The sequence below is a fragment of the Neophocaena asiaeorientalis genome, unplaced genomic scaffold (assembly GCF_003031525.2).
Source record: "Neophocaena asiaeorientalis asiaeorientalis breed wild unplaced genomic scaffold, Neophocaena_asiaeorientalis_V1.1 scaffold150, whole genome shotgun sequence".
Taxonomy (NCBI): domain Eukaryota; kingdom Metazoa; phylum Chordata; class Mammalia; order Artiodactyla; family Phocoenidae; genus Neophocaena; species Neophocaena asiaeorientalis.
The window spans coordinates 15374370-15398567 of NW_020176571.1; the positions used below are offsets into that span (position 1 = coordinate 15374370).

Here is a 24198-nt window from a genome sequence, read left to right on the forward strand (position 1 = left end):
ATTTTCTTTAGTGTATTTTTCATTTCAGTTATTATATTCTTCAGCTCTGATTGGTTCTTTCTTATATTTTCTGACTCTTTGTTGAAGTTCATACTGTGTTCATTCATTCTTCTTCTGTGTTTGATGAACATTGTTATACCATTACTTTTAATTCTTTATCAGGTAGATTACTTATCTCCATGTCATTAAGGTCTTTTCCTGATGTTCTGTCTTGCTCTTTCATTTGGTACATTTTTCTTTGTTTCCTCATTTTGCTTGGCTCTCTGTGTTCATTTCTATATGTTAGGCAAAACTGTTATCTCTCTCAGTATTGAAGGAGTGGCCTTGTGTAGGTGATGATCCTTTTAATTCAACCCTGCCCTTGCACTGTTTCTCTAGAGTCTTTGTGGTTGTCTGTATAACCTTATTTATTCTTGATATGTCCTTGTTGTTGAGAGTGTTCCCAGATCTGTCAGTGTTCCAAGGAGAGGAATCTCATTTTGCACCTAGTTTCAGGCTGATGGGAAGCCAGGCCCTCAGGCATCAACTTTTAAAGTATGCGCATATATATATATATATATATATTCATTCTGTGGAGTCACAATCCTAATTCCTGATGGCCTACCGATCAAAAGATCTCAAGATGTCCCCTAGACAGTAGCTGCAAAAATTGGGGCTACTGATTAGTGTATAAGCTTTTTTCTGGGAAGTCTCCTCAAGGTATAGTGAGATCAAGTGGGTTTGAAAGGTTGGTGCCTTCCTGCTTATCTTCCTGGAAGTGCCTCCTCAGCCTCTAGACGTGTAGGAAACCTGTAGCCTGTCTCTCAGGGTAAAGCTTCAGGATAAGTAAATAGGCCATTTTCATAGGAAGACTGGGGTTGTGCTTCGGTCTATTGTCTGTGCAGTGCCCTGGGGGTGGTGGCCTACCAAGAGCTATCTTTCCCATTGTGGCATTCCCATAGAGGTCAGGTACACAAGCCCCCTTGGCCGCCAGGGCCAGGCAATCAAGGGGTGCCCCCTGAGGATTGGGCTGACCAACTGGCTTTAACTAGGTAGCTGGAGAGTGGGTGGAACTTGCTCTCTTGCTTCAGAAAGGCAGCAGGAAAATGACTTGAATGCGTGTACCCGTGGGCTTCAGCAATGGAGAAGGAGGGTGTTTTGTCTGTGTGCATGTGTTGGCTTTAAGCCAGGAACAGGAGAATGGTGTGGCTGCTTACGTTCACTAGCCCCAGCCATGGGGCAGGGGAGTGTTGAGTTGGCTTTAGGTTGGGAGAGGATTAAGGCTGCAACCACGTACACTTGCCAGTCCCAGCCAAGAGATGGGGGAGTGTTGCAGCCACCTGCACTTGTACAGAGACTTTAGCTATGGAGTAGCGGAATGTTGTGAGTGTCCACGCCCATTCACCCTAGTCAGGGAACAGGGGAATGCTGCGACTGCTGCGATTTGCAAATGACTCTTTTTCCTGCGTAGTCTTAGCACTTTTCAACAGCTTCTATTTCTCTGGGTCTTGGGGCAAGTGGGACCATGTGTGAGCCCTTTAAGAGGAGAGTCTCCGTTTCCTATAGCACTTGGATGTCAGCCTCATTGGTTTTCTAAGCCAGAAATTTTGGGCACTTATTTCTCTGGTGTAGATCCCAGGGGTTGGGGTGTAAATCCATTGCTCCCGTGAGAAAAGTACCTGTCTGGTGAGATCCCTCCCTATTGTGTGCTGCCACATTGGGGGTGGGAGTTTTGGCAAAAGCACTTCTCTACCTCTCTTACCTATATTGATGTGGTCCTTTTTATCCTCTGTAGTGGAGTAGGTGTTCAGCTAACTCTCAGATTGTTTTCAGAGGGAATTGATCCATATGTAGCTATATATTTGTTATATCCATGGGAGGAGGTAAATTTAGGCTCTTCCTCTTCCACCATCTTGAATTACCAGAGCCCAGTTTGGTCTTTCTTTATTGCAAAGTGCAAAAGCAAGAAAAGGCAAAAATTTTATGGCTGGAGAGAGATGTAACGAATAGGCCAATGAGGACATTTTTGCTAGGAAGTTTAAATTTCGTATTTTTAAAATCATGAGAAGCCATTAAAGGGTGTTAAGTAGTGTGGTCAACATACCATGTTTGTATTTTAGATTGGCTGGCCACTTTAGCTGCAGTAGAGAATGAATTTGAGAGGACAACACTGGAGACTGACTGAGCAAGAGGTAGAAAAAAATAAATAAACCAAGCAAATCAGCACTTTCTCTAGATGTCTAAAAAAGGTTTATTGGTTAATATGACACAGAACTCTATACCACGTGGCACATCTTAAGAGTGATGATAGCCTTCCATATTTTCTGTGTGTTTGAGGCCTGGGCATTAGGCAAAGGTCACTGTTAACTTCCCTAATTATTCATAGACCTTATCTACTTTTCATTAGGTGACACATATAAATGCCCAACGATAAGGTACTAGGACTTAGCCAATCTGCTGGCCTAAATGCTGGCCACACCAAATTGTCTGCTCCCCACTCATGTGATTGCCTGTGCCTCTGCTCATGTTGCTTTCACCACCTGAGTTTATTCCCTTCCTTTCCTAGAAAAGTCCACTACTTTATCATAGCACTCCCTCCATAAAGCCTCTTATTTCTTCCCTTGACCATCTTCTTCTTGTGTCACATGACTGCCTGTAAATATTTCTATTGTAATGTTACCTCTTACTGATTTCTTTCTAAGGGTCAGGTACGATGCAAAGTACCTTTCACAGACATACAGTCTTGTAGTAATCCTCGCATTCACCCCAGATTACACTTGGAGAGACTGAGAATCTCACAGACATGATGTAATGTGCTCAGGATCTGGTGGTTAAGAAGTTAAGACCAAGGTTTGAATCTAAGTATATCGACCTCCAACATTTATATGGTTTTACTAATGCCAAACTGTTCTATTTCTTTCTTATCTTTTATACTGTAAGAAATTTGAGAACCAAAATGACCTCTCTCTCTCTCTCTCTCTCTCTATATATATATATATACACACACACACACACACACACACACACACACACACACACACATACCCATGATGCCTGTCAAGTAAATAGTGGGTGCACAAAAACTATCGTTTGAATGAATGAATGTTTAGAGCAATACCACTAGTGCTAGGTAGGTACTGCAGTAGCTAGAATTCCACGTAACTGAAATGATAGTGCCAAATCAACTTTTTAAGAATAAACTGAAGCATAATGTCTTCTGGGTCCATCCCTGTTGTTACAAATGGTAGGAATTTATTCTTTTTAAAGGCTGCATAATATTCCATTATATGTATGTATCACATTTTCATTATACATTCATCTGTCAATAGACATTTGGGTTGTTTTCATATCTTATATTCTAAAAAAATGTTGCCATCAACATGTGAGTGCAGATATCTCTTTGAGATCCTGATTTCCATTCTTTTGGTTATATGCCCAAATTGTAATTGATGGATCATAGGACAGTTCTGTTTTTATTTTTTTTAGCACTTTCCATACTGTTTTCTGTAGTGACTACACCATCTTAGATTTCCACCAAGAGTGAACAGGGTTTCAATTTAGCATTATGCTAATTGAACTAAGTCAGTCACAGACAAATACTGCATGATTCCACTTATATGAAGTGTTTAAAATGGTCAAACTTATAGACTTTTGTTTCTTGGGAGGTTTTAATTACTGATTTGATGTCATTACTAGTAATCAATTTGTTCAGATTTTATATTTCACCATGATTAAGTCTTTGTAGATTGTATGTTTCTAGGGATTTATCCATTTCTTCTAGGTTGTCCAATTTGTTGGCATATAATTGTTCATAGTAGTCTTTAATGATCCTTTGTATTTCTGTGATGTCGGTTGTATCATCTCTTTCATTTCTGATTCTATTTATTTGAGTCCTCCCTCTTTTCTTCTTGATGAGTCTGGCTAAATGTTTATCAATTTTGTTTATCTTTTCAAAGAACCAGCTCTTAGTTTCATCAATCTTTTCTGTTGTCTTTTTAGTCTCTGTTTCACTTATTTCTGTGCTGATCTTTGTTATCTCCTTTCTTCTACTAACTTCAAACTTTGCTTTTACTTTTTTTCTAGTTCCTTGAGGTATAAAGTTATGGTGTTTATTTGAGGCTTGTCTCTTAGAGTATGTACTTATCGCTATGAATGTCCCTCTTAGAAATGCTCTTGCTGCATCCTATAAACTTTGGTATGTTACATATTCATTTTTATTTTTCTCAAGATACATTAAAATTTTTCTTTTGATTTCTTCTTTGACCCATTGGTTGTTCATCAGTATGTTGTTTAATCTATACATATTTGGTAATTTTCCAGTTTTTATTGTGTCATTATAATTTCTAATTTCATACCATTTTGGTTGGAAAATATGCTTGATATGATTTAAGAGGAGTAAAATCCTCTTAAATTTGTGAACTTGTTTTGTGGCCTAACATATGATCTATCTTGGAAAATGTCCCATGTACACTTGAGAAGAATGTGTATTCTGTTGCTTTTGGATGGAATGTTCTGTAAAAATCTGGTAAGCCCATCTTGTTTAATGTGTCATCTAAGTCCAATGTTTTCTTATTGATTCTCTGTCTGGATGAGCTATTCGTTGATGTAAGTGGGATACTTAAATCCCCTATAATTGTACTGCTGTCAACTTCTCCCTTTAGGTCTGTTAATATTTGTTTTATATATTTAAGTGCTCCTTTGTAGGGTGAGTAAATATTTACAAATGTTATGTCCTTTTGTGAGATTGACCCCCTCGTCATTATGTAATGCCCTTCCTTGTCTCTTATTACAGTCTTTGTCTTAAAGTCTATTTTGTCTGATATAAATATAGTTACTCTGGCTTTCTTTTGGTTTACGTTTGCATAGAATATCTTTTTCCATCCCTTCATTTTAAGTCTGTGTGTGTTTACATCTAAAGTGAGTCTCCTGTAGGCGGCATGTAGATTTGTCTTTTTTTTTTTTCTTATCAACTCAGCAACTCTATGTCTTTTGATGGAAGAATTCAATATCTTTACATTTAAAGTAATTATTCGTAGTATGTGTTTATTGCCATTTTGTTAATTGTTTTCTGGCTATTTTTTATAGTTCCTCTCTGTTCTTTTATTCTTCTCTTGCTCTCTACCTTTGTGGTTTGATGACTTTCTTTGATGGTATGCTTATATTTCTTTCTCCTTATCTTTTGTATATTTACCATAGATTTTGTTTCTTGGTTCCCATAAGGTTTTTTTAAAAATATTTGTTAGGAATGATTTTATTAATATAAATTTATTTATTTATTTTTGGCTGTGTTGGGTCTTCATTACTGCATGCGGGCTTTCTCTAGTTGTGGTAAGCAGGGGCTACTCTTCATTGTGGTGTGTGGGCTTCTCATTGCAGTAGCTTCTCTTTATTGCAGAGCATGGACTCTAGGCACATGGGCTCAGTAGTTGTGGCCTGTGGGCTCTAGAGTGCAGGCTCAATAGTTGTGGCACATGGGCTTAGTTGCTCCGCAGCATGTGGGATCTTCCAGGACCAGGGCTCAAACCTGTGTCCCCTGCATTGGTAGGCAGGTTCTTAACCACTGTGCCACCAGGGAAGTCCCTCCCATAAGACTTACATATAAAAATTTATAACAGTCTATTTTAAGTTGATAACAAGTTTAATCCCATTTTATAGCTTAACATTTTTATTTTCCCACACCACATTTTATGTTTTATGTTAGCTCTTATCAAAAAGACAAGAAATAGTAAGCATTGGTGAGGATGTGGAGAAAAGGAAACACTTGTGCACTGTTGCTGGGCATGAAAATTGGTGTAGCCACTATGGAAAACAATATAAAGCTTCCTCAAAAAATTAAAAATAGAACCACCATATGATCCAGAAATTCTGCTTCTGGGTATTTATCTGAAGAAAACAAAAAGACTAACTTGAAAAGATATACGCACCCCCGTGTTTATTGCAGCATTATTTACAATAGCCAAGATGTGGGAACAACCTAAATTTTTCATCAATAGATGAATGGATAAAGAAGATAAGAAGATATGTTGCATACACACACACACACATATATATATATAATGGAATATTATTCAGCCATAGAACGAATGAAATCTTACCATTTGAGACACCATGGATGGACTTTGAGGGCATTATGCTAGGTGAAATAAGTCGGACGGAGACAAATACTGTATGATTTTTTTATATGTGTAATCTAAAAGAAAAACAACAAGCTCATAGGTACAGAGAACAGATTGGTTGTCAGGTGAGGTAGGAGAGGGTGGGAGAAATGGATGAACCGTGTTTGTTTTGTTTTATTTGTTTTAGTTTAAATAAATTGTTAAATTAAAAAACAACCCAATCATAGTCAAACTTATAGAGACAAAAAATAGAATGGTGGTTGGAGACGGGGGAGGGGGAAATGAGGAGTAGTTACTCCGTGAATATAAAGTTACGGAGTTACACAGATGAATATGGTTTAGAGATCTGCTGTTTAACGTAGTACCTGTAGTTCACAACACAATATTGGGCAGGTAAAAATTTGTTAAGAGTACCCTCATGTTCAGATCTCACGTTGAGTGTTCTTGCCACACAAAAACAAAGGCAAAACAAAAACAAAGGACACAAGAAACTTTGGAAGATGATGGATATGTTTATTACCTTGATTATGGTGATATCGTGGTTATATACTTATTTCTAAAATCATCAAACTGTATACATTAAATATGTGTATTTTTTAACATATCAATTATACTTCAGTAAAGCTATCAAAAGTACTGATACATTGAAGCAAACATGACACAATCTGATTTAGTAATTGAATTTCATGAAAGCAGAAAATAGTATAGTGGCATGGATGGAGGAGATCTTTTTAAGGACGGTGCTGTCTGAAAAATGGTAAGTTTACTGTAAAAAATGTTAAGAATCTGAAAACGCTAGATAAAGTCACTAAGTGAAAACACCGACTATGGTAATAGCATGGTGAAAGTGCATTATGCTAAAAAATGTTAGGATTAATTCACACCTTTGTACAAATTATCATGTAAGTACTGCTATTCAAATACCAATTTACTATGTGAACATTTAAGTGCCTACTATATGACAGTTGCCACTATGACCGAGTCTTCTACATGACAGTCTATCATATGTCAAATACAAATATGATTCTGCTTACTAAATGACAGTGCCTATTATAAATAATTACATATATGGTCTTGTACCTACCATATAAGAGTTACATATATGGCCACTACAAAAATGAATGTCATAGATTTATTGCCATTCAAGAAATTAAAGCTTTGTAAAAGATGTTAATCTTGTAAAATGACAAGGAAACTAAATTCGACTGGAGTTGTGTCATACATTATCCTGAAGCCGTACAGAATACAGCAATGAGATGATACTAATTTAAGCCAATAATTTGGGGTGAGATTAATGTTGTGCAGTCAATCACAATGTCCCCGAAGGGGAGACTCACAGAAGGCTTCACACAGGAAGCACTGTTTGACCTGAAAAGATCTGGGGAAGCAAAGCACATTCAGATAATTGGAGTAGCTGAACACAGTTTCAGAAACATAAAAACCCTTGACATACTCAGGGAAAAAAGGAGTGATTTAATATGATTGGAGAATAAAGTATAGGGTATCATATGTTGGAAAAAGCCAGGGGGAGATAGGCAGGGATTGGGTCATAGCGAACAATGTATGGCATACCAATGACATTAAACTTTACCTTGAATTTTATGGTGCGATGTATGTGTGTGTGTGTGTGTTGTCCGGGAAGTTAGTTTTGCCTTACAGATCATTTGTTTATGATAAGGAGGTTTGGTGGTGAGGAGTAGGTGAGAGAGAGAGGAGAACTTTAATTTAGATAAGGAATTTATCTAAGGCAGTAGAGGTAGAAGAAAGGGTCAGGTACCAGGAATGTTAAAGAGGTAAACTCTACTGATCTTTGGGACTAATTATAAATGGTCTCTGAGGAAGAGGGAGCGTCCCCAGATGGCTTCCTGATTTCTGACCTTGGATGACTTGGTAGATTAGATTGCTATTCACTTATGTTTAAAATATAGAAAAAGAAGCAGGTCATGACTGGAGATGGGAGAACAAAGCATTGATGTAATTCTGCCCAGTGTGAAAGTGCAAGCTTTTTAGATATACAGATTCAAGTCCATTTCTAGGCTGTCCTTGGCTGTGTGACTTTGGACAAGTTGTTGAGGAAATCAAGTCAGATGGGGAGAGGGATCAAATAGCCTCTTTAGGAATAGGTACAGTAATCAAGTTACTTAATAAAACATTGAATAATTGAGAAAGAAGCAACATTAACAACGTTCTTTTGTTGAGTCTTTAACACTAGTTAGTATATGTCACAATCCAATTTCACCAGCAATCTCGGTCGACGCAAATTTAGAGAATTCCAATTCCATATTGTCAATCTTTGGAAGCCTTAATTAAGTAGCTATTTGGCACACGATAAAATCACTAATGTCTATGTTAATATTAGTAGATGAGTGTAATATAAACATATCTAAATAAATCTATATAATCCCAGAGGAGTAGTAAACAAATGAATCATGGTTTTAAAAGATATTTTCGTTATAGTGCAACATGAAACTATAAATATGTTCCTTGCCCTCAAGTGAGGACAAGGCAGATGAACAAAACATAGATACCCGCAAAGAACAAGACAAGGAAACTACATTCTTAACATAATTTTCCTCTTTTCCAGTAAACTATGGTAGAAGAGGTAAAAAGAAATAAGACTATTATTTAAAAATATCTGTACAAAAATTCCTTATAAAGTCAACATATAAAACAGCGAACATAGAGGAATTTGTCCTGAAAGCCTGTTTGATGAGGCCAGAGCAGGTAGTGGATTTCTCATTAAGTTGGTGATATCTGGATAAAGAGAGCTTTCCAGGAGCGTAGATTCATTTTAATTGGAACAGGTCCCTGTGGAAAAAGGCATACATACCTGAAGTTCTCTAGATTATCGTGGCTTTGAGTCTAGACTCCTAGGCGAAGCAATCGTTTTCTTATTTCATTAATTCTCCTTAAAAATAAACTTACTCTATATTCTCTGGAAATAAAAGCTCGAATTGTGTTTTCCAGAGGAAGTGAATGTGTATGCTATGAATTCATCTGTCTGGAAGTCTGGAAAATGTTACTGAATGTGGTAAACATTTATCAATTTTAAAAACAACAGATAATAGCACAAAATCAGTAGTGAGTGAAACCAAATCTCTTAGGGAAGAGATTATTTCTCAGCACCTATTTATGACCCTGAACTTGCTACAAACAGAATAATGATTCTAGCATGTAGTAGGGTCTTCACATATTCATTGAATGAATGTAATTTTGGAAAGTAAGTAAACGACAACATTAACTAAACACGTGGCATTTAACTATAATTTATTCACAGGAGTCTGTTCTTTGGCTGTCATCCCATGTATTCAGCCATGGTTTTTATTCAGACCGTAGTCATTGGTTCATCTCATATTTCAGAATTTACGGCATATCTGGTATGATGCATTAGAAAGATACCTTGCATTTATAGTCATGAGTTTATGTCAGAAATCTATGATTAGCTTGTCAAATACCAAAAATGACTTGTCATTTGTTTCAACATGTAAAGCCTTTTCCTTCTTTTTCCTTTCTCCAAAAGGTAAAGGCTTTAAATTTGGTATGACATGGGTGTCTATATGAGTGGAGTGTGTGTGTGTGTGTGTGTGTGTGTGTTTGTGTGTGTACATGTTTTCTAGGTTGAATAAGTCCATGTGACTTTCTATACTTACAGATTCCTTTGGATTCTAAAAGAAGGAATGTTCTAAGCAATCATTTTCCAGTAAGGTAACTCATTTTCTAGAAGACAAAAGGAAGTTTTGGTTTGTCCCATATACAGTTGATAAATTATGTTTTGTTGAATAGCTTTTTTAAACCACACTGATTCTACCTCTGGAGTTAGGGCTTTTAAATATTATGTCATCCCTACATTGAATGCTCTCAATATTAAAAATGAAATTTCATAAGATAATCTGTAAGTTTCTAGTTAATAAACTATATAGCAGTCATTCTTATTGTTTCAGGTAGAACATTCCCCATGACTCATATATTCCCACTTCACCCATTTGAATGTGTATTCCTTTTAGGCTATATTATTCTTTCCTGTCAAAAAAGCTAGGCAAAATGAGAGCAAACAGTGACTAATTTTATTTTAGCATAATTCTCATATCAGAAAGCATGAGAGACATTTAAATGAGGAGGAAAAAGAAATCAACCTTGATTTGACAGTTGTTTGACAAAGTAGGAAAGTGAATTTGAAAGTGCAGGGAGCTGTGAAATCAGTACTCACATATTTTTTTTCCCAGCTTCTCAAAATCTTATTTCTCAGAACCAGAAATTGAAGATAAACTTGTCAAAGCAAGTGACCCTTGCTCTTTAGCCTCTTGGTCTCATGAAAATGTGGATACAGCTTAAATTGCAGAGTGTCCCAAATATTTGGGTTTTGTAACAAGATGCTTTCCAGCCCTGAAATTCTGCAATTCCACAGTGGAACCCCTTGAAATTGTTCTGAGAAAGGAGATGCCTTCATGCCTTACATATGATGTACCAAGTTAATAGCAAGGAGTTGTTTGACAAAAGGTGTGTTTGTCCACGATTATGTCTAGAGCTACCTTTTTTTTTTTTTGGTCTCACCACGTGGCATGTGGGGTCTTAGTTCCCCAGCCAGGGATGGAACCCGTGCCCTCTGTATTGGAAGGTGGAGTCTTAACCACTGGACCACTGGGGAACTCCCTAGAGCTACCCTTGAACAACCAAGGTTATGCTGGGATTTCAAGATAAATGTGACTAGAGGTATATAAATTTGTAGTGATTATAGATTTAAATCATAGTTCCTCTTTCTAAAGTACAACCTGGGGAGGAAAAGAACTTACCTAAACTAATAGGTTGGGAAATTATTTGTGGTTGTTGGCATTAGGGAGTGAAAAAGGCAAGATGGAAAAGAAATCTCCTCTCCACCCTGCCCTGTGATACTGCGATATAATAAGGACATATTTGGTCTTTTTCTCTGGCTCCTGGTACAGATGGGGCTCTTGAAACTCTTGGAATTTCCTGAGAGCAGTGAGAGGAGCATCTTTGTTATTCATGACCAGCTCCTTTCAGCCACACCTGAGTTTATGCTAGTGCAGTGACTCTTGGTGGACCGCTGGATAGCGTCAGGATGAGGGCTGGTTGCCGGAGTAACCGACCACATGATTAGAAGATTGGAACTTTCAGCATCCCCACTTCCTCTCCAGCCTCTGAAAGGGAAGAGGGGTTAGAGATAGAGTTAATCACCTACCGCCAGTGATGTAACTGATTATGCCTACGTAATGGAACCTCCGTCATGCCCCTAGACAACAGGATTCAGAGAGCTTTCAGTTTGATGAACCTCTTGTGGTGCTGAGAGGGTGGAGTGTTCCCAGAGAGCCTGAAGGCTCTGTGTCCTTGCCCCGTCCCTTGCCCATGCATCTCTTTTATTTGCCTGTTCCTGAGTTGTAATAATCAACACGTAATAGTAAGTCAACTTCTCCCGAGTTCTATGAGCAAATCATCAAATGTTGGGAGGGGGTCGTGGGAACCCTTGATTTATGGTTTGTTGATCAGAAGGATCAGAAGCTTGGACATGTGACTGGTGTCTAAAGTGGGGGACAGCCTCGTGGGACTGAGCCTTTAACCTGAGGGGTCTGCCCTATTTCCAGGTGTCACAAGTAACTTATAGGACCCCCAGCTGGTGTTCAGGAGTTGAAGAATTGATTGGTGTGGGGAAAAAATAGAGCACACTTTTGGTGTCAGAAGTGTTGTGAGTAGAACTGCATCCCTCCTCCCGCCACTGCCCACATCCAAATAATAACCGAGTCCTGCCAATACTTCCTAAACATTTCATAAATCGGGCTTCTCTTTTTATTTTCTGTCCCTATAGTCACTGTCCTGGTTCAGTACCTTATCACCTCTCCCCTAGACAAGGCTGTACACGGTCAGTATAAATTCTCACTTCTCATACGTTACCTCCTTTGCTTAGAACATTTTCTTTCTCTAATTTAACCTTATGCCATGTCTGATTAGCCCCTTTGATCCTGTAAATCTCAGTTCAGGAGATTCCTCTGAAACTTCGCGTCAGGTCTTCGAGAAAGACTACCGATGTCCCTAGGAAGGTTAGGGGCACCTCATCTGTTCTCAGTATCATGCGTATAGCACCCTCACTGTACTTCCTACATTGCTCTCTACCTTTCTTGAGAAGAGGGAGCCTCTTAGGTATCTCTGTATTCTCTGGATATAACAGAGTACCTGCGCTGGAACAGTTGTTCAATAAAATCTTCCTTGAGGGCCTGAAGCTTGCTCTGAATTTCCACTGTACGGCATCAGCAGAGTCAGCTGTGCTTCCGCATATAATTCTTACCTTTGCCCAAGACATGAGCTATTCTAGGAAAGGTTTTCCCTTCAGGTTCCATTATCATTCATCTTTACACATCTTCCTAAAGCATATATCTGACCATATCTCTACTTTCATTACCTTCCTATAATTTTCAAGGAAAGTTCAGGATGAAGTTAAAATTCTGGTTTATCCCTTAATATCTTTGCCTCCAGCCTTTGTCTGTCTTGTTTAGCATCCTCCACTTCTCCATGTACATCTTTTGCACAGATTTATAGAACTACTTTTGCTTCTCCGTAAGCAACATGTGTTTCAAGCTTTTATGACTGCACATGCATTGTCTCTTTCTCCCAATGCCTCCTTCCTGCATCTGACTCTTTCCCCTCTCTTAGTGTCAACTCTTTTGGGAAAGACTTCCCTGAGCCATCTCCACCCACATCACTTCCCTTATCTGAATCACTGTTATCGTATCTCTGTGACATACCTATTACAATTCACTATCATTGTTGGTTTATGTTTCTTTTTCCTCTATATCAGTACAAACTCGTTGAGGGAAGGACCTCTGTCTTCCTGGACCTACATTTTCAGCACTATGTGAAGTATTTGGCATATAGTGTGAGATCAACTGAAAAGGAAACAAGGAGAAGGAAGAAAAAGAAAAGAGAGGCAAGCGCAGTAGTCATGTAGTAATTTCCAGATATTTAAAGTCATTCAAAATAGTAACTTTACACACAAGGGTCTCAGTAGCTAACCGATTGCCTACTGATTTCTGCAATACTTTACAGAATAAAAATTAGTTTTCCAGTCCTAATTCATTTGATCCCCACAAATGCATTGGTTTAATTGATATTTCCATTTTAAAGCTGTAGAAAAAGAAACTCAAGAAGTTCATGAAGTTAGGAAGTAAGAAAACCAGGATGTAAATCAGTCTGATCAACACAAATCCGGATTGTCCGATACCATACCCAGGACTGACTACATAATGTGTGGGACCCAGTGCAAAGTGAAAATGTGGGGTACGTTCAAAACTATTAAGAATTTCAAGACGGCGACAGCAGAACATTAAGCCAAGCTCCGGACCCCTGTGAGTGTGGGGTTCTGTCCAACAGCACAGATTATATGCCCATAAAGCTGGCCCTGACCACGCTTTTCCATAATTCTAAGGTGCTCTTTTGTGCACTAAGAATGAGGTTGCTAGCACGTTTATCAAAAGCAAACTCTGTCTTGTTGGATTAAGGAGAGAAAGAATTGATGTTGAGCACCAAGCGCTGAGGATAATCGTTTTGGCTATCACCTTGTTACACATATACCATCTCTTCTGTCTGTTCCAACATCTTCATCACTCAACTGAGTCCTGTGTCTCTGGAGTAAAGACTTCTTAAAGTCCATTCCCCTTCCCCGGTCTGAATCATTGCCCTTCTAGGTGTTCTCATTGTACCCTCTGCTAGCTTTTAGGATGTCACCAGGGATGATATGGCTTTCTGTCCTTGCATAAGAACAAACTGAGACTAGAAGAGTCACATAGCTAGGGAATAAATGTTGTTGGGAGAATTTAGGTTTTCTTCTCCTTTCAGTGCGAATCCAGTGTTCTTTTATGCTACTGCAACCCATTGAAGGTCACTTGCCCACTTAAAGCATCCAGCAGTGGCCACCCTTACCATCTCACCTTCTTTTTATTCCCTCAGAAGAAGCACATTGAGGGTGGAGGGGGTGATAGCTGCTTTTTTAGGTGGAAGGTAACACACTGGGACACATATGGGTCTTACCTGGGCTTTGCGATCTGGTAAAGGTATGACCCGGGTATACTACTAGGGTAAGATGCATCTTTATCTCTCCAGAGCTGGGTTCAAAAAGGGAGTCAAGAAAAGTCATTTCTCTAAGAATAATGCTTAAGAAGCTATCACTTGCGTCTGAAAAGGGAGCCAGAAGGCTATGCTTTCCAGGAAGCTTGAAGATAATATGAGCATTCTTTACAAGACTTGGTTTGCTCAAATGCTAAATGTTCTTAGTGTCAGATTGGAACTGCTCCATGGGCAAAATAAACATTTTACTGTGACACAATATAATCTTTAAAACATTGATTTCACAGGTTAAATTTTAAAACACATTTTAAGATGTATGTGCCTCTACCTTTAAATATGAACATTAATATTTAGAACAGCAGAGTAGAGATTAATGTTATAAGAGGAGACATGTGGAAGCCAAAAATCAGCTTCTTGAAGTGTATCAGCTTCTTGAGATATGATCAAGATGAATGCTTTTCATGGTTTCATGGGTTTAATTAATTGAAAATGAGCCAATTGATTTTGGGAAGGTGTTTAAGAAGTATGGTTAGAGGGCTTCCCTGGTGGCACAGTGGTTGAGAGTCGGCCTGCTGATGCAGGGGACGCGGGTTCGTGCCCCGGACTGGGGGGATCCCACATGCCGCGGAGCGGCTGGGCCCGTGAGCCGTGGCAGCTGGACCTGCACGTCCGGGGCCTGTGCTCCGCAACGGGAGAGGCCACAACAGTGAGAGGCCAGCGTACCGCAAAAAAAAAAAAAAAAAATCATGGTTAGAGATCAAAATTTTCTCAATTGAATTCATAAATCTCTGATATTCCTCAAACAGAATAAGAAAGTATTGGTGTAAACGAGTCTCCTATCAATCATATAGGGCCGTGTGAGGTTAAATCAGTGAGGCTGCTGTTTTGAACTGGATGCTAATTCTCCATAAAGAGTAGTGAAGCTCATAGTAATGCAGAACCTAATATGTAATTCATTTTTAAAATTAAGAAACTGTAACTTAGATGTAGACACTCTTCCAGCGTATTGGGAGGAAACTGTGAAGAATTGAAGGAGATTCTTCATGGGCACATCCCAGGGAATCTCACTAATTGTTAAATAGCCTCTTTTTATAGATTTTTTTCATTGTGACTGTGGGAGGAGTAGATGCATCTAAACTCTAAAGCACGGGGTGCAGCTGAGACGGACAGATCTAATAAGGGACTGATTCACCGTGTCTGCCAAGGTCTGCTTGGCAAGCGCTTTGGATCCAGATAATACTATTTCCTCCCCATTGTTTGACTGGGTATCCTTTCAAAAGCATAGCCATATTACCTCCTGTCCTTCCAACTCAATCACTCTGCACTTCCTTCTTTATTGTTGTGATGGAGGTCATACTTTGAAAAACTTAAATGTGCCTTCTTTTCTAGCTTTCCAAGCCTATGACGTTTCTTCTAGTTGGCCCAAGAATTCATCACACCTGGAGAAGATTAGCAAATGTTGTTGCAAGTAGGATGATGTAATAGCTTCTGACATGGAAAATAAGATTTTTCGAATTCCTTAAGTTTCCTTGCAGTGTATCAAGAACATTGGTGGATAAAGAGAGGGACGAAGTTAGCAATTCATCCAGAAATGTGTCTTCTTATTTTTTCTGCCTTGGGCTGCTGCTCAAAGACATAAAAGAAAGTAAGCAAGTGAGAGTAAGTGAGGCTAGAGTTGACTTTTGTGCCCACTTCTCATTTGAGACTCTGAGCCTTATAAGCTCTTCCTCGCATGACTTTATGAAGGAAATATGATTCTTCTTATTTAAAAAAATTAAGGCGAGATGAACAAAATTAAGTGGAGATGAACAATTTGTTCGAAATCATACAGATGGCAAAGACCTTGATTTGAACCCAGGACAGTCTGACTAACCACTTTTCACGATACCATGCTGCCAGTAAACAATTCCATACATACCTCTGTGTACTGAATTGTGCGCAGTTAAAAAAAATAAAGTTAGTGAAAGTAGTGAAAGCTAAAATAAAGTCAGGAAAACGTTAATACTTTGCATTTATGGAATAAATGGGTTTCTGACCATATTGTTAGTTAATGTGGTATCAGGGTATGACACTTGCTATGCTGCTTTAGCAGTCTATTAAAACCTCCTAAAATTTTGAGTCAAAATCAAGATTTAATATGTAACTTGAACTTCTATTTTGTCTTGCTAAAAAAAAAGTTTGGGCTGTACTTTTGCTCAGTTGCATCCAAACTAAAAGCTTTTTTTTTTTCCTCATGTGAATCTCTTAAAGAGTTTTGTTTATTGATAATCAAAAAGTGTAATATAATTTCTGGTCTAGACTTATCTAGTACCATAGACTTCTACATTTGTAATTTCTTCAACACGTCAGGTGATAAATTAATTGTGACAATAGATATGCTCTTTCAAGCTCTTTTAAATAGGGTACTTTGTTCATATTCCAGCCATTCCCTTAGAGATGGTGTAAATATTTCAAAATTGTTTTGGGAACCAAACTCTTTATACATAGGTATATTTTGAGTCTTCGTGTTATTTAATCCCACCATCCAACAGAATATAAACTATCTCTCTCAGCCAGATGTTATCTTCACTTTTAGGTGCTTGGCTCTTAATTTACATGTTCTAAAGTATTATTTTATAGTAGTTTATTTGAATTAAATAAGGCACTTTTCACATCAGCTTTTAAAACTTGATGGTTTCGTTCTCTTTTATTTATTTTTTTGGTAGACTTGATGTCTCTGGTGCAAGGCTTGCTTTTGCTTGTAATCCTACAGTGTTGCCAGTTAAATGATGTCCCCGTTGAAGTAATGTTAACCACCCTGGATTAAAAATGCTCTCAAGCAATTTAGCAGTGGTTGTAAATCCCTGGAATTTGGAAAAATAATCAGCATCGTGTGATAGTTGCATGACACATGATGGATCTAGTATTTAATGTACAAGCGCTTGGTTAGAAAATGAAGGTGAACCCCTTGTACAGTTTCATGCCTAAGACAGCACCAAGCAGAGGGGGGGAAAAAAGGAAGAGTGGGGAATATGTGAATCCTGATTTCCCGGAAAAGTGAGGGGAGGCAAAATTTAACTCTGAGAAAAGTGATAAAATGGCAACAATTACATTAACTCAGTTACACACATTGTGAAACACAAGTCACAATTTTTACTGTGATTTTACAAAGTGAACATTTTCTCAACGTCCTATTTGATAAAAATAAGTAAAGGTTGTGGGCAACTTAATGTGACTTAACTAACCAAACACTCTAGTTGCGTCTTTTCCCTGCCTGCTTGGTGATAGCTGCCTGTACCAACGTGTTTGTCTGTGGTTTCACTTTCCTAATTTTGCCTTTATTCATACAAATATTTTTATTATCACCAGTCATTTGCTATTTTGCACATGGTTCATTTGGTTGTTTTTTTTTTCTTCTAGGTATCTATGATTATGTGAAAATGATGTCAAAAATGGTTGTGCTTTTGTTTTTCACAAAAATCTCCAGGTGTTGAACTGGGGAATCATGCTGTTGTCAGTAACACTCATGTGACATAGCTGAAATTTTCATCATCTTCAGTAAATAATCAGGGTGGGGCTTCCCTGGTGGCGCAGTGGTTGAGAGTCTGCCTGCCGATGCAGGGGACATGGGTTCGTGCCCCGGTCCGGGAAGATCCCACGTGCCGCGGAGCGGCTGGGCCCGTGAGCCATGGCCGCTGAGCCTGTGCGTCCGGAGCTTGTGCTCCGCAACGGCAGAGACCGCAACAGTGAGAGGCCCGCGTACCGCAAAAAAAAAAAAAAAAAAAATTGATATTCATATTTTCAATGGTAAAACTATAGAGCATTCTGCTGTTTGTGCCAATGATTTTACCAAACAATTTAGTTACAAGAAGAGACGTTTATAACACAAGGTGTTGGAAAGAGAGCCTGGAAAAATAAAATACAAGAAAGATATGAAATATACTTTAAATTATTGTGAGTTTAAAGTATATTTTGTGGGAAAACTGTGCTCATAAAGGACCGAACCTTTACTCAGAAGAGGTTGAATAAAAGAGTGCAACTAAATTTTATCTTTAAAAGAATACATTTCATAAAAAAAGTTTACTCTTAGGAGGGCATAATAGCTGTATGAGGGCAGGAATTATTTTGTTCACTGTTATACTCTTGGCACCTAGAAGATTGCCTCCAACAAAGTAAGGGTTAAATACATGCTTGTTGAGTTATCAGATGATTGACTGGTTACATTAGAATGAAAGACAAGAAATATTTCAATATATGAATTACAAGTAGATTCCTACCAAGGGGAATATAGTCGATACTAAATGAAAAAAAATCAACACGGTAAATGAGATCACTTCCTCAACTTATTTAATAATATATTATGAGAAAGCTGTAAGGAAAGAACAATTTAAGTCTATATGAGACCTACTGAAAATGTCAAAATATATCCTAATTTAAAAGCTCCTAAATTTCATCAAAGTAGAAAAAATGACAGGGATCAACTTACATAGAATGTAAAAATTTTCTGCAGCAAATCACAATAAAATATATGACCTGGCCTGTAACAGAGTCATGAAATTGCAGGAAATTTAATTAAGTAGCTGTGGAATTTAAAGAAGAAAATCACAGAAGTTTATGCGTTTATTATTATGTATGTTGTTTGATTTGTAAGTGATAATGTCTTGTGAGTAAATGAAAACGTTACGAAAAGCTCTCAATTCTGCCATATCTTTATATGACACCACTCATGAATACGCAAAAGGATGAATAATTCTCCAAAATATGTAAGCAGAACAAAAGCATTAGGAGGGAGCTATGAAAGTTGCAAAAGTTGACGTGTACTTTGTCTTATTCTTGGTGTAATTGAGACACATCTGGAGATTATTGAGTTTTCCAATATTCAGGTGGCTGGTGAATCAAGTATTTGGCTGACAGAGTCCAAATTTAAAAGTATAATTTTTTAAAAAGTTTTTTAAAAAATTCTGTGCTGTTTTTAGAATTCTTTCTCATAAGCAATAAGCAAATTTTATTAAAGACCCTTTGCCTTCAAAAGAGAAACATTATTTCATTTTTTTCTCAAGAGATGATAAATATTTTAAATGGATTTGGGAAAAAGGAAAAAGATATATCACAGATGCATTTCCAAAGCTTTCAAAGAACATACACCTCTTCAAAATTTCACGCGTAATGAATTTTTCTCATTTCAGAAATGAATACTTAGAAAAAGCAACATGACGATGATCACTGAGAATACGATTTTGTCTGTTTTGTTCACTCTACTCCCTGCGCCTGGAACAGGACCTGGCACATAGTAGATGCTCAATAAATATTTGGTGTATGATTGATTGAATAAATGACTGAAAAGCTAATTAGATGCATATGTAATCCTAGAACTTCAATTTACTGAAATTCTGCAAATCCTAACTTCATCTATGAGTGTATCAACATAATCAGTTTTGGCAGTTGATTTACTTTATGTGATATTCGTAATAACAGAGCTGGCGCTTAACATTTTGAATTGGCCGATTGTTACAGCAAGCGCAGATGACTCATTTCCATTCCACTTTATCCTTAAGATTACTTTTAAAATACCATGGAGAGACATATTAGTGGTTGCCATCGATGGATGTTGGGAAATAATCCGTAACCAAATTGATGGAATCAGAAGGGCTCAGTGGCGCTGGGAAGAGATTTCCTAATCTGTGGAGAGAAAGTGATGTTTCACTAATCACACCCCCTAAGAACTTTATGATGCAATTTCATACATTCCCATAATTCACATTTTGGATTCAAGCCTCTCACTTCTAACATATACTGCTTTGGTTATAATTTGATATGATGTCACCATCATTGCAAGAAATGACATTAAGGAAATTAACATTATTTTATTAAAAGCTTCCAGTATTATTAAAATTAACGATCCACTAGCGAGATTACTCTGAAGCTTCCCATAAAGCTTTTGTTTTGTTTTGTTGAAAGTCCTTATGTAGAGTAACCACTGCTCTGTGATTCCAAGGAATCACAACCTGGATTCTAAGCATTTGCATTCAGCCTACCTAGGCATCTTGGGAATGGGAGTATAATACGCGTTTTTAACTGACTGGAGAATTAAAGTTACATAGTAGGACTGAATGGCCAGTTTCTAAACGGTAGCTTGCCAATTGACCATAAAGGAAACCCAGTAGAAGTGTGGTGCAACTCTCTACTGAAATTATTCTCCCTAATATTACCAGTGGAGGCTTTGCCAATTTTCTTCAGTTCTGATAGTTTATAATGTCTCTGTTAATTTTCTAGTTTTGGACCTCCACTCTCCTTTCGTTTGGTATCCTTCCTTTGTGCCCTTCTCTCTGGCTGCTTTTACTTTGCCCTTCACTTTGGATCTCCTGTTTTTTAAGAAGTCAGTATTTGTTAGTATTCAGTTTCTGGCTCCCTGTGTATCATTTTGGGTTTTCAGTGTTCATTTCCTTGCTTGACTTCATCTCCCATCTATGCCTGGCTCTACTAAGATTCCTGAGCCCCTCTGCTCCTAGTGTGGCATGGCTTTTACCCTAGAAAGGAGAGGATAGAATGCCATACCCCCATCTTGCCATATTTCTAAAATGTACCTCTTCTTATGTCACACCCCTACTTTCATCCCTTCTCAGGATGAAGTTGAAATTCCCTAACATTTCCTATGAGGTTTTCCAGGATACGGTCCAGGCTCACCTCTCCAAGAGCACATTTCATCATTTGCTGTCTATCAATGTTGAATATTTTCAGTTCTCCTAATGCACTCTGTTCTCTCTCCTTCCACATGCTTCTCTCTGTGCTGACCACACTCCTCTCCCTGATGGATAATGCCTTTTACTCTCAGGACTTCGTTTGTGTATCCAGTCCCTCATAAGACCTTCACTGTCACCTTATGGCTTGTAGATGGTGCAGCTACCTACTCCCTGGCCCCTTGTATTGGACTTACTACTATCAAAGAACTCCTGGTACTTCCTGTATTCTAGTTATCTAATGACTTCATTCTCTACTGACTAAATTTCTTGAGGACAAGACCTGTGACTTGTTCACTATTTTATGTATAGAAAAATGCCAAGCATAATTAAGAAGCCAGTATTTTTTAATAAATTAAAAGGTAGGTATTTTTTCTTTTTCAACATCATAGTCCAAAGGCTCAAAATTATTAATATTTTCTTTCCCTAGACTTCTATGGATTTTTCCCAAATACATGAATTTAAGATTATGATAAAGGACAAATAACTCATTGAAAACTATTTTAAAATATAAAATTACCTTTGAGCATTGCCTTGACCATCTCCTGTGCATTTTGGGTATAGATCATTCATTATCATTAGTTCTTAAATAGTTTATAATTGTAGATTTTTTTTTTTGGTCCAGTATTTAAGAGGATGGTTTTGAATTTTTAAATAGTTAGGATCTTTCTTTACTATTTCTTCTGTAAATATCTAGCTTTATTCTTTTGTAGAGAGAGACTACAGGTAGCATATTTTTGACACTTTGGAATTTTTTTTTTTCACAAGGTATATATTGTTTTTGAAGGGTCATGTGCACTGGTTAACTTTCTATTGAAAGGTTTACAAAATTTGATATATATAAAATTCTGAATTCTATTATTCTAATTTTTTTTTTTTGAGTAAGAAAAAAATCATATTTTATTCCCCTAGTAACACCGAGTTATATTATTCAAAATATGTTTCAAAGTATTTAGCCAGATCACCAATCCCAGCCACTGCCTTAGTTCAAATGTTCACTACAAATATAAATAGGTATAAGCCACCACTAAATCACAGTCTGGTGAAAAGCTTCTCAGCTAATGTACTTTGGGGAGAGAGTTAAGGGAAATGAAGAGAAGGGAAGGACAGGGCAGGTTTCCAGTGGGAACATCAATTACACGCTTTTATCGTTATCATCTTGTATGTAACAGTCCACTGAACAGAAAGATAAATCCTTTCCAAGTATGCTGGTCTAGAATATACTTTATGTAGCATAGTAAGATTATTTAAGTATTACTAATGCTTCATTTGCATTTATATTTGGACATACACATAATCATATATATATATCAAAAAGTATAAACAGAATTTAAAAACACTTTTATCTCACTTTGGAAAACTTAACAGTTAAGACTGAACTATGTGCTACAGAATTTTCTAGAATATCAAAACTCAGGTATAAAACCAAAGGAAAACATTACTATCTCTTTAGTAAATGGCTTGTGTGAAACCTCAAGCTCACTCATCTTTTTCATAGATGTGTTTATTTGATGAGGATTGTGATCCAATGATTGTTTAGCAGCAATTTTACCAAACTGTAAATTCTTTTATTAACGGGCATTATAAACAGATAATACTAATCTTATTTAAAAACGATGAGTGCCACACCAGTGAATATACAGCTCATGAATAACTTAAAAAGTATTTCCCATTTTAAAAGGCAACACTCAGCATACAAAAACCTATACTAAACAAAGAAGCTATAATATGGATACGTGATTGATGTGTCTAAAATGATATATATACAGTACATAATTAATGTTAATTATGTGATCAGTACATTTTTTTCTATATGATTCCCTTCATGCTTCACTTTCCCCAGAAACTGAATTCTGAACTTCTTCTTCTAAAATTGGTACAATCAGGTTATCCTTGGACATCAAATTATATTTCATCACAAATTTAGTAAACCGATGACACAAAAATGTTTCATTTTCATATTCATCAAATATCTGCCGGTGATGAAAATAAGCATGTGAAAATATTCTGTAAATCCTACGGCATACTGATCCTAGTTTTGCTACGGATGATTCCTTTATGCTAACCCTGCTGGGAAAATATTTATTGCTATTCAGAAGACATGCAGCACCATCAAGTGTGTGTCTAGTATAGTCTATAGCAGGACACTCTTTTGGCGTTTTATGAGCTGCACAAAGAAAAATCCATTGTTCAGTTGCTGTCATCTGAGTGCATGTATCTGGATGGCATTCACTCTGAAGTTTGACAGCAAGTCCATTTAGCTCAAGACAGAATTGCCTTAAATGTTCATACTTCCATACACCTTCATCTTGGCCTTCAGGTGGTTCAAGAATTTTGTCAATATTGGAACAATCTGCTCTTATGTTCTGTTGAATATACTGCTGAACAGCTAGTGTACTGTCCATTTCATCAAAGGATTCATCAGGCCAATTATAGAAATCCTGGGCCTTGGTGCCCGGCCTGTTCCGCCTCAGCACTGCCGTCCCCTCCGCCATGACCATAGTCTATTCTAATTTTTTTATATCATCATATGTATTCTATATAATTGGTTAAGGGCTGAGAAATGTGTGTTAAATTATGCCTATGTCAAATTATCACTAAATGCCAAGAATTTTTCTTCATGTATTTTGATACATTTTATGAGTTTTACCTCTTATTATTTTCATAATCCTCTTTTGTCTGTGCTTAAATCTACTTTCTATTCTACTTTGTTCAAATTAATATAGCTGTTTGTCTCATTTTTCTCGATGCTTCCTAATGCACTGTCACCCATTTTTTTCTGTTTTACTTTTCCATGCTGTTTTGTTTCAGCTGTATGTCTTTTAAGTAGAGATCATTTGATTTGGAGTGCTATGAAATGTCTCTTCCATTTCCCCTCAAGCCGAATGAGAGGGGATTCAAGGGGGCCCTTTAAAGAGATCGCCTGGTGTGTGGGGGTCTGGGGCACTGATCTTCTTGCTAGAAAAGCCTGAAGTCTGGCTGCTTTAGGAACAGCTTGCCATTGCCAGAAGTCTTTGGAAGGAAGAATTCATTCGGGCTTTCTGGGGACTCTTGAGGGCCACATGGAAGAGGGAGATATAAGTGGAACTACCTTGGAGGGCGTTAGGCTCTTGAGAGAATGGAATTGTCCTCAGAAATTCAGGGTGAAGTCATAAATGTCCAGGCAGAGGAGACCTCACCTGTGTTAAGAGAGCAACAGGGAGGGATCCCATTGCCAGTGACAGGGCTCCATAGAAAGTACAAGCACACTCCAGGAGAAAGAATCAGCCTTAGATTCCAGCCAAGCCAGGGAAAACCAGTGCCAGATTATACTGGTG

The 24198-nt window shown here is 37.6% G+C and overlaps 1 protein-coding gene across 1 annotated transcript; it reads right to left on the reverse strand.

The window, feature by feature from the left end:
- Positions 1–21886: 21886 nt before the first annotated feature.
- Positions 21887–23385, reverse strand: LOC112391783 (MOB-like protein phocein). Its single transcript, XM_024733242.1, has one exon. It carries the CDS (start codon positions 23380–23382, stop codon positions 22705–22707), a length of 678 nt encoding a protein of 225 aa, XP_024589010.1. The 5' UTR covers positions 23383–23385; the 3' UTR covers positions 21887–22704.
- Between the last annotated feature and the right edge of the window lie 813 nt (positions 23386–24198).